The sequence below is a fragment of the Dipteris shenzhenensis genome, chromosome 16 (assembly GCF_047967505.1).
Source record: "Dipteris shenzhenensis isolate YYH24624 ecotype China chromosome 16, Dip_SZ_1.0, whole genome shotgun sequence".
NCBI lineage: Eukaryota > Viridiplantae > Streptophyta > Polypodiopsida > Gleicheniales > Dipteridaceae > Dipteris > Dipteris shenzhenensis.
In genome coordinates this window covers 6255322-6265867 of record NC_141611.1, presented here as the reverse complement: position 1 = coordinate 6265867, position 10546 = coordinate 6255322, and the positions used below count along the sequence as shown (strand labels likewise).

Here is a 10546-nt window from a genome sequence, read left to right as displayed (position 1 = left end):
TCATCTAAACTTCGGACAAATGAAAGTGATACATGTGTTCTTCTTCAACAATGTGATCAAGTATTATTTGAACTCTTTTCAATCGTATTTCTCAATGTTGGTAGATTACCTTAATAAGTAAAAGCATAGGTGGTCTTTCTTGCGGATCATTTTGGGCCAATTAAAGTTGTCCTCAGAGATAGAGAGGATATCCATTAATTAATGATCTCTCAATAGCTGAGAATGGGTACGATTTTGCTACTTTGAAATATAATAATATGATAATGAATGCATGGAAATTTTATGTGGGAGATTATTTTGCATTTGTTTATACAAATGCTAGCTGCAGAATAGATGACATTTTTGAGATCATTACGGTAATAGATGATCAGCGACGGCACACGATGCCGTTCTCGCCTCGGCTAGTACAGCTCGTGCTGGGCATCAACCCGAAGCCGGAATCCATGTTGTATTCATCCTCAGCAGCAGCACCAGCAGCAAAAGACGGATTGAAGCGAGCCACCTCACAGTCCACTGCAAAGAGGGAGGAGCTCTTGAACTTGTTGTAGCCTCCCATGATGGGCATCGGTACCCCGACTTTCACTCGGCTCTTGTAGTTCGCACCATATGTCTGGCCCCCTTCCACTTCCGCCGACAGATCGTAGAAACTGAACTGCAAATCCAAATGCGCGAAGCAATCTTCCTCCGTGATCCCGTATTTGTGCACCTTGCTGTCTTCTTCGCTCACATAGTTCACGTTGATCGACACTCTCAGCAACCCTGTCACTTCCATCTCTACCGCATTCACCTCTTTCGTTCGCACTACCTTGAGTTCGCCGTGTGGGGATCTCCAGCTTGACCCGTTCTCGCTAGCTAGAATGACGGGAATTCCATCGTATGACACCTCCATTTGATCGATGCTATCATCCCACAACGCCACCTTCTTGGCATTGATCTTGACTTTGTGCGAACCGTAGAGAATGCCCACTCCCTGCACCCAGGTGAAGTCTCTCATTCGACCCTCAGGACGCTTGCCGATGAAGTGGCCGTTTATGTGCACCTTCTTGTCGGACACCATGCAGAAGTCTTCGTTTGCTTTTCCGTGGAAGTAAAAATAAACACCGTCTCCTCCTACAAAACGAGGGTCCTCGCATACGGCTCCCCGCTTACGGCAATCTTTTGCATCAACTCAAGGAACAGGCACAGCAGCACCATGCCAATGGTTAATATCTAGAGAAGCAATCACATCACATGCAGCCAGATGATCTCTAATTGCAGTGAAAGAACGTATTCCGAAACACTACCTATCGAGGGAAATGCGGGAGCTCACCATTAGGCTCGCACGTAGAACTGCATGCTGTACAGTCGATCTTGCATATCTTCTTTAATGGATTCTGCTCACGCGTTTTCGGGCAGTCGGATTTGCAAACAACAGTGCGATAGGGTAGTCGACGGCAAAGCGGACAATACTTGCGTCGAACGCAAGTCCGCCTTCCATTTGCGTGACGACCATCAAACAACGGAGAGCTACAGCCAAGAGACGTTGTAGAGCCATTGCCGCAAAACAGGAGCCTTCCTATTAGAACTTCTAAATGCACGGAGAGAGCTTTGAACGGTGAGCATTTAAACTGCAGTACCGCAGGGAACACGAATATCAAATTAGCATTGGATCCACGATTATCAGTGTGCAACTTATCCGGCGTCCTCGGCGAGTCAGTGTCAAATTTTGCGTTTAGCAAGTTGCCACCATGTTAAAGTCCGTGTTAACCTAGATATCACTGGCAGGTTCAGCGGATGCTTAAAAGCCTTGCAATGGGCCTTGCACTGTAGGGCTGCAATGGCGGAAACGGTCGCGAAAAGCGCAATGGCACCGTCTCGTGCTCGTAAAGAGATTGGCTGTAACACCATTTACAAGATGGCTTGTAGGAAGCTTGGATTGCAATGCATCGATGGCATTGTAGGCTGAACTGTTGGTGCATCTACGGAGACGTTGACAACTTGGGCGAGCAAAAGATCGGGAAAAGAACAAAGCTATAACGAGCCGTATATCGGAAGCCATGCTACGGAAATATTAGACAAAGGCAGGCCCTTCATACATATACAACCACGTCTTATCTTGTATATTAAAAGCGACCTCTGTCGGCCGCATGAGCAACGTGAGAATACTCTGAATATACTATGAATACTGGATTGAAGTCCTTAGGAAAATGACCTAATATACTATGAATACTGGATTGAAGTCCTTAGGGAGGAATTTCTTCAAAACAAATTGGCAAGCAGCGGAGCCGTGAGCCAGATTTTTTTTGGAGAAATTATGACCTTGGGCATTTCCAAGACGTCAAGGCTCGGCGGGAGGCTAATCTTCCAACATTTTCTGTCCACGACAATGACATTTGAGGTTTTTCCAACACAGACAACGATGTTCAAGGCGATGTTGACCTGCGAAGCTGTGGATGGGATCTTCCTAGAAATCAAAGCCTCTCATCAGACGGTCGAGATGGTCTTCCAGCCGACCGCCGACCTTGACATGCCAATAAATGGAAATGCTACGGTGCATGGCAAGAACAACACCTGTGTGCTGGTTTGAGTCCAAGGAAAAACCGTGGACTCCTTTGGCCACCTGGGTGCGAGAGGCTTTGAGCAAAGCTCCCAACCAATACCAGGGCTCCGTCCCTCCTCCGCAACCAACCTTGCAACCTCCCTCTGCAACCCTGCAACCTTGGCTCTCGAGCACTCACCATCCGACTGCCTTCCAAGAGTGGGAACCTCATCGGTAGTAGTGAAACGGGGCTTTTGCCCATGCGTGGAAACATGTCATAATGTAGCCACGTTGGGCACTATACGTTTACATGGGACATGCCTTTAAAGCAACACACATTCACCCACCCACGGCATCAATGCATAATTTTCACCTCGAGTGCAAGCAATGCCACCTCCTCGATGCTGGGCAGATCTCCATTGAATTGTTTCATTGACTAATACTAGCACTAGGTCCTCCATGTTGGTGTTTGTGTTTGGATGCACGTTTTGTGGGTTTTGGAAGGTGGAGGCCTGCTTGTGGAGTTTGGGAGCGAGATTCATGTCTAGTAATCAACACTTGTGAGATGCTACTTGGGCTTGAGTTCTAAGCTATTGGCTCCTTATGAGTTAGCAACACTAGAGAAAGGGATGGTGGCTAGTTTATCCTATCGAGGGAAGGAGAACCAGGATGGTAGGCAAGAAAGCTTAAAGCCTAGGAGCTTTATCTCCATATTATGGTACTTGAACTTTATCTTGATATTATAGTACTTAATCTAGCCATTCGATCGTAGCTTTTAGTATTCTTGGAGTTATGGGTCCTTAAAGCATTAATCAATTGTAATAAGGTTTATCAATTTGGACTATGAAGTGGTAATTATAGGGGAAGTCATTGAGGGAACACATGATCGCAAGGGAAGTCATGAAGATGATGGTAACTATAGGAGAAATAAAGGTGAAGTATATCTCTATATTTCCTTGAATTTGTGTCTATCACATCCAACGTTGACAAAATATTTAGTACCTTACAACTCCTTAGCACACACTGTGACCTTTGATCAGTGATCTTGCACTTATTGTGGCTAATTATATACACAATTGATATTTTCATAGGAAAGACAAGTTTGACATTTTGATAGGACAAAGTACGGTGAAGTATATTTTGTGATTATAAGAGAAAGTAAGCTGAAGTATGTCCTTGTATTTTCTTGAAATTTTCCTCTATCACATTCAATGTTGCCAAAATATTTTGTCTCTGCCTATTCGATAGCATGGATTGTGATATCTGATATTTTGCTTATTGCCTAATTTAAAGTAGAACAATTTTGAAGAATGAAAAATGAGGTAATTTATATATACAATTGGTATTCAAATATGAACGATGAGTTTGACAATCTAATTAAACTTTTCAATCTCTATTTTGAATATGAAAATTTCAAGATCTCATTGTAAACCTAGTCTAATGAATTAAGAATGGCTACAAGCACAACAAGACAAAGCAACTATAGATGCACTTGATAGACATGCAAAATAGTGGATGTGTCTATAGGCACTACTAGAATAGTAAAAATATGGGTGCGTCTAATAGCACATCTATTTGCACATCTATTAGCGCGTTTGCATTGTGAATTAGACGCGGATTTAGATGCAAAATAGAGAATATAGAAAGTGAGATTTTGGTGCAAGCTGATAAATGTACATCACTATTTTCCAAACATTGCCCATGATCACCAAAGCACATAATTTTAATAAAAATATCAATGCTTTTTGGCAAACCCACATATGCAAAAATTAAGTGAGGTGAGGAGAATGAGACTATGTAAAATAGTTTTGCCAATATCAATGATGGGCTACGGTTCAATCTCATCCTCAATGAGATCAACCCTTGCCATTCAGCCCACTACTACATCTCAACACTTTCATTGTGATATGCATCCCCTCGTCTCTCTCTGCTCTCTCCATTTCATCAAGTAGCCAATCCACATAAATATCCTTTGGAAGTTCTCTTAGATGCTGAGGGTATGGCAGACAAGATCAGTGGTGTGTACGAAAGAGGGCCCTTTCTCCTTGTCTTCTTGCCTTGGCATCCTCATATCTTGTCACCCATCTTTTCATCACATCACTATTAAGCATGCAATAAAGGTTGATATTATTAAGCAACTTCGTGTCTATTACTTTGTTCCATCCTTTCCCTTAACACACAATAGAGGTCATCCTTAGGTCTTCATCATCTCTCCATAGTCGTGGAAGAGAGCTATCCACATCAACAAGAAACTTAGAAATATATACAAATAACTCTTGTACCAACCAACCCTCGGCCATGCTACCTTCGGGCTTTGCATTTTGCTACACGAAACCCTTCAAGGTCTTCATGAAGCGCTCGAGGAAAAACAACCATCGTGCATGTACAGTGCCACATATAGCAATCTCATCCACCAAATGCACTATGAGATGTAGTTGGCTTGTGAGAATAGCACGTGGAAATGTCTCCTCCACTAAACAAACCACCTCCACTGACATAGCTCGAGCATCCTCAAGTGTGGTGGGATCTATTTCCTTTGAGCTCACATACCTAGAAAGAAAAAAGTGCACCATATTAGCAATATGAAAACCTTGCATGGAGCATTGATTACCTCACAAGCTTGCCCATCTTGTAAATACAATCCTTCATGTACTTCGATGCATTACGAGAAATACTAGTAGGTAGTATGAACTGAACACATGAGCGATGGTTGATTAGTTGCTTCTACACTCACAAATTTGGAAGGAAAAAGAGATTATGCTAAGTCATACTTACTTGGAGCATCTCAAGTGCCAATCATGAGATTTCGAGCCATACTGGGATTTTTTAAGTAATTTTTTTAATAGAAAAGAACTTGTTTTTCGTATTTAAAACGCATGTGGACGTTCAAAATACAAAAAACACATTTTTTATAAGTGGTCGACTGGCTATATACTGATCGATGAATCCCAACACCCATCAATATTTTTTCAAAAATACCAAACAGTGTTGGGATTCACCGATCGATGAAGAATTACCGGTCGGTGAATTACTACCCCAATTGGTATATAATGAACCAATCACTGAAACAAAACACTGGTCGGTGTAGTGGAATACCAATCGGTGTGCACCCACCAAAGATGTGGCATGCATGCATTGCTTGCGAAAACCGACCGGTGTGTAGACATACTAGCTGGTATGTCGTGTCAAGTTCTATTAAAGGGCGCCTTCGTGTCATTTTTTTCTACCTCTCATCGACGAGCAATGAAAAATGCTAATTGTGCACTCATTTTTGTTGGGCATGAAGAATGCATTACCCATATTACACATTCTTTCTTGTGCGTTTGAATTCTCATCTGTGCAAGCATTCATCATTAGGGAAGAAATGGGGTCTCAAAAGAGCCTCGAATTTGTGTTTCCTAATTTCAAGGGATTAGAGAGTGATTTGAGTTCTATCAATGAGAGTTCTTTGAAGTGTGTGGGAATGGTATATTGAGGTGGCCTATTGCATTTACTCATAGGTGGTGAAAAAGATGGTTTCAATTTGAAAAAGAGGGAGAAATACCATGGATTTTGGAAGGAAAACCACCACGTTTGAGGAGGGAGCACCCTGTGCTACCATGTGTCCAAATTTGAAAATGGGAGGGGGAGGGGTGCATTTAAGGTAGCTCCAAAAGTCAAAAAAGGTGGGCACAGTGGGCATGGACTGTGTAAGGTGTAGAGGACAATGTAGGCCACATCGCATGTGCACCTACCACGTGTACATGGGAGATGTAGACACCGTTAGGGAAAGGGGGTGCAACCACCAAAACTTAAATGCCAATTTTGTCACGTAGCAAGACTTGAACCCATGATCACTTGCCAAGGGCCCCCCTACTCTTACCACTAGGCTATTGAGCCAATAGTGATATATCTCTCTACCATGTTTTATTTAATCTAATGCAACTTTTTGCCATTCCATCATAATCGTTTCCAAAACCATGTATAGGCTACCAAAACCACCTTAGCCTCCATTATGACCCCTCCACATAGGATTGGATTATGAGAACTAATCTTTCACTAATACATTTCTTATGAGGCCCTTTTGAGAGCCCAATTCTCCCCTAATGAGTCTCTTTCAAACTCTGTGATAGTGTTATCCATTTCTGCTACTAAGAGGAGGTGAGGAGGTGGACCTCATGACTTCCTCAGGATTCACCTTCAAGAACCTTCTGCTCAAGGCATGGTTTTAACTTTTATCTCAAGAGGTAGATGGATGATTGCATCCTTTCTCAATTTGGATATGGACAACCTCATTTAGACCCTAGAAGGGACTCTTTAATTAGGTTGTTATTGCATACCGATCAATTATATATTGTATATCCATGTTGGATTGCCATTAAAGGCTTTTTTTACTATTAAAATCATTCATAAATGTTAACATAGGAAGCCTACAATCTGTACTCCAAACGACCTTTAAAGTTTCTTGGGCTATGGGAGTCTGTGGCTTTACTTGAGTCACTGTTGAATCCTTTACGGGTAGCCCGTATCTTTTCTTTGCCATTCTTTGAAAGGATAAATTTTTTGGCCTTACTCCTGCCCTCCACTCGGACCATGCAATGAGTTTATAGCTATTTGCTACTAGTCAAGGTGTAGACGCTCATAGGTTTGACAACTTCTAGGGATGTGCAGGGGAATTAAAACGGGCATTTTAATTCACTCAATTAAATTTTTTTAAATATTTTTCAACCCCCCCAAGAGCATTTTAAATTGTCCATGCCATGACTTTTAACCGAGACTGGCTCCAGCCTATTACTCCACGATAAAAGCACCTATCGTGTAGTATCATGGCTAGTATACCGCCCTGTGTTAAGATATACCGCATTGTATACACCACACGATCCCAGACTATACTGCATGGGTTTGTGGTGTATATGAAGTAGTATTGGAAACATATCATGCAGTGCAATTTCTTATATATGACGACCTCCTGCTATTCACATTCCTGAGAATGTAGCTTTGCTAGAGTCTCAAAAAAAACAAAGGACAAGGAAAAAATGATAAATAAAGCTTCCAAAATACTTTGTGAGTTTTCATATCCTTTTTAAAAGTGTCCAGTGTCGGTGGTGGGCTCGCTTAGGCTAGCTGATATCCACCCACACTAGGATGCAAATTGGATAAATGCGTAGCTTAAATTTGATAGATTATCGATTGTTGATTTGTAAGTTTATTTTTCCAAGAATGTTTTCATGTAAATATATTTAAAGTTTTTTTCACAAAAATAAAAGGAGAAAAGTTTTTTTTCATAGACATTAACTTTTAAATGTAGTGAAATATCACATTTTTAATAGTTTACTAGCTATATATCCTATATATAGATTTCAAAAAACTAGTAAAAAATATATGACAATAGTTGCAAGTATCTATGTGCCAGTGGGGAGTCTGCTTATGCTGACTTGTAACTACTCGCATATAGTTACAAAATACCTTTGAACCATGTTCCAGTGGGTGATCTGCATATGTTGATCGGTAACTACTTGCACATGGAAAATGTTATATTATAGTTTATATCTACTTAATATTAAAAATAAGAAAATACTTGGCTTTTGCCGGTTGTGGCTCGCATTTGCCAGCAGTTGATAACAACTTGTTGAAAGTCTAGCTAGTTGTGTAGCTCGCAATTGCCAGCTTCTATCAACCCACACATTATACGTTAGAGATCATTACAAACTCTACTAGTTTGCTTGTAAGAGGAAATTAGTGGTACTATATATTGTACATTTATGTGCAAAGAAAAGTCCTATCTTATCTCAGAACAATTAGTTGATATTATATAGGTATGAAATGTATGTCTAAACTTACATTAGATATTTTCTAGCCTATGTAGTATCCTTCACTTCATAGATTCAAACAAAATTTTTTGATAACTGCAAATGTAGATATTGCTGGCGACTGCACTAGTGTGTAAGAAATACCAACATTCACATACAGAGCATGATGATCTGAATGATCATAGTGCAGATAAATGCTTACTTGAGAAAGAGTGAGACATGGGAAAAGGCAACTTGCCATCCCACGCCTATTTCTATAGGCAGATTACCACATCTATAATCATCCATTTATGTCAGGAGGGGGCAAGATGATTTGATGGTTGCTATCTCCTGAGGTCCAGCAAACATACATTTGTTTTTTATGACATGTTAGTGACATTGTCGTAAGTTGCAAAAAACATATTAATAATTGAGATGTTTTTTCTCTTTTACCTGTATAGCAATGTCAACCGCCAAACGAGTCTCAAGGAGAAGGCCAAAGTGTTTCAAAACCGTAGGATTTTGTTACAATGCTAGGGCAGCAAAAGTGGAAGTGCAACTTTTGCAACCAAGTCTTTATAGGATCGGCCACCATGAGGATAAGAAAACATCTAATTGGTGATGAAAATATTTAATTAATAAAGAGATGTGATGGACCAAATGTCAAATCCGTTGCTGGCATCCTATAAGGCATTAATAATGCCTCAAGTTGAATCACTTGTGTACGAATTGAATATGTGAATGAGTGAACATTTACTGTGTGCAATATTGTAATGAAATTTGAAGATGATTTTCATCATGGATGTTCTTAATCGATCAATTGCTAGTTCCTTGATATTTATTTAAGTCTTGATGTTTTAGATTGCTTGTAGTATGAACAAATGCATTTAGATCCTTTGAATAATTGTGTTGAAGAATCAAGATTGAAAAACAAATAAGTATTTATTTCGGAGGTCTGAAGAAAAACAAGCATTAGAATCACACATCATTTGTTTAAGTATTTTAAAATAATTAAAATACACCTCTAAAGAAAATTGATTCAAATAAATCCAACATTAAAATCGCACGTCATTTACTTAATTATTTCAAGACAATTAAAATACATCCTTAAGGATAATCGATTTGAAAAAACCCAGCACTCGCGCAACATTTACTTAAATATTTCAAAATAATTAAAAATCCATTGCATTAGCTCCATTAACAAAATTGGTATATGTCTTTATGAGGCAGTACAATATATGAGATCATAATCTTCTCAACCAAAGATCCACTGAAAATGTTTCTCCAATGCCAAGAACATCGTACAATTTCTTGGCTTGGGGAGCATTACAAGTTGGGCAGGCACTCCTGACTTTCAACGTATTTGGCAGGCAAACCAAGTGAAACTGATGATGACACAAAAGTGCATAATATTCAATCATTGTATTAAAATGATCTTGGCATATTGTACGTAAAGGCCCATCATCCACAAAAGTGATATGCGACGGAAGGGTGGATGGTTTTCTCGCTACTGTTATGGATAAATTTGACCAAGGTAAAAGGCATAAATATGTGTGTGTGCTTGTATGTGTGGCAATAGTATAATAAAATATGGTGTGCATAGGGCCTAGGGTTGAGGTAGCAAGGCATGACCATGTGCCACTACCCTTCCACATAAGAGGACCCATAAGGTGTGTTGTACATAATCCATGGTAGTAATATTATAAAATGTTAAGGTGGCATGGTTCCTCCATGTGCCAACCCTCCACCTAGGCGGCCACATCTAGTGAGACATGGTCCAAGGACCATGGGAGAAGTAATATAAAATAGGTGGAGATGGATATTATATTGGATTATTCCCTCCATGTAGGATAGGCCCATGTGGGGGGGGTGTAGATAATCCAAGAATGTAAGTTAAATAATGTGGAGTGCGTACCCACCTAGCCCACATGGGAGATTCCTCTACACACACCATGAATGTGGGAGGATGCATTTATTGGGAGAGACCCCCTCTCTTGGCTATAAAAGGAGGGGGCTATTCCTTGATGGGACGCGCTCATTCTTGTAAAGCCACCTAGCTAGTACTTTGATTCCCCCCCCCCTTCCTTTCAAATAAAGCATGACTCTCTTCCCTTGATGTCTCCATCTCTACATTCCACCTCCCATCATGTACATGTGCTCCTCTTCCCCCTCTCCCTTCCCCCTTGTGCCATAGTCCCCCTCGTCATTCCCTCCCACTTAATCCCTTTTCTCCACCCATGTGTAACGCTTCTCCCCTCAC

The 10546-nt window shown here is 40.6% G+C and overlaps 1 protein-coding gene across 1 annotated transcript; it reads right to left on the bottom strand.

The window, feature by feature from the left end:
* Positions 1-367: 367 nt before the first annotated feature.
* On the bottom strand, positions 368-2951 carry LOC147892467 (uncharacterized). Its single transcript, XM_087387396.1, has 6 exons — positions 2892-2951; positions 2600-2769; positions 2299-2443; positions 1759-1875; positions 1310-1607; positions 368-1155 (listed from the first exon to the last, which is right to left on the bottom strand). The coding sequence occupies exons 1-6, from the start codon at positions 2949-2951 to the stop codon at positions 368-370; spliced, it is 1578 nt and encodes a 525-aa protein (XP_087243522.1).
* Positions 2952-10546: the final 7595 nt, after the last annotated feature.

Coding starts and splice junctions, on each gene's coding strand:
- LOC147892467 (XM_087387396.1), bottom strand. CDS start 2,951: ATGAAACAATTCAATGGAGATCTGCCCAGCATCGAGGAGGTGGCATTG. Junction 2,444..2,599: donor TCAAAGCCTCTCGCACCCAG/GTGGCCAAAGGA, acceptor TTTGATTTCTAG/GAAGATCCCATCCACAGCTT. Junction 1,608..1,758: donor AGCATCCGCTGAACCTGCCA/GTGATATCTAGG, acceptor GCGGTACTGCAG/TTTAAATGCTCACCGTTCAA.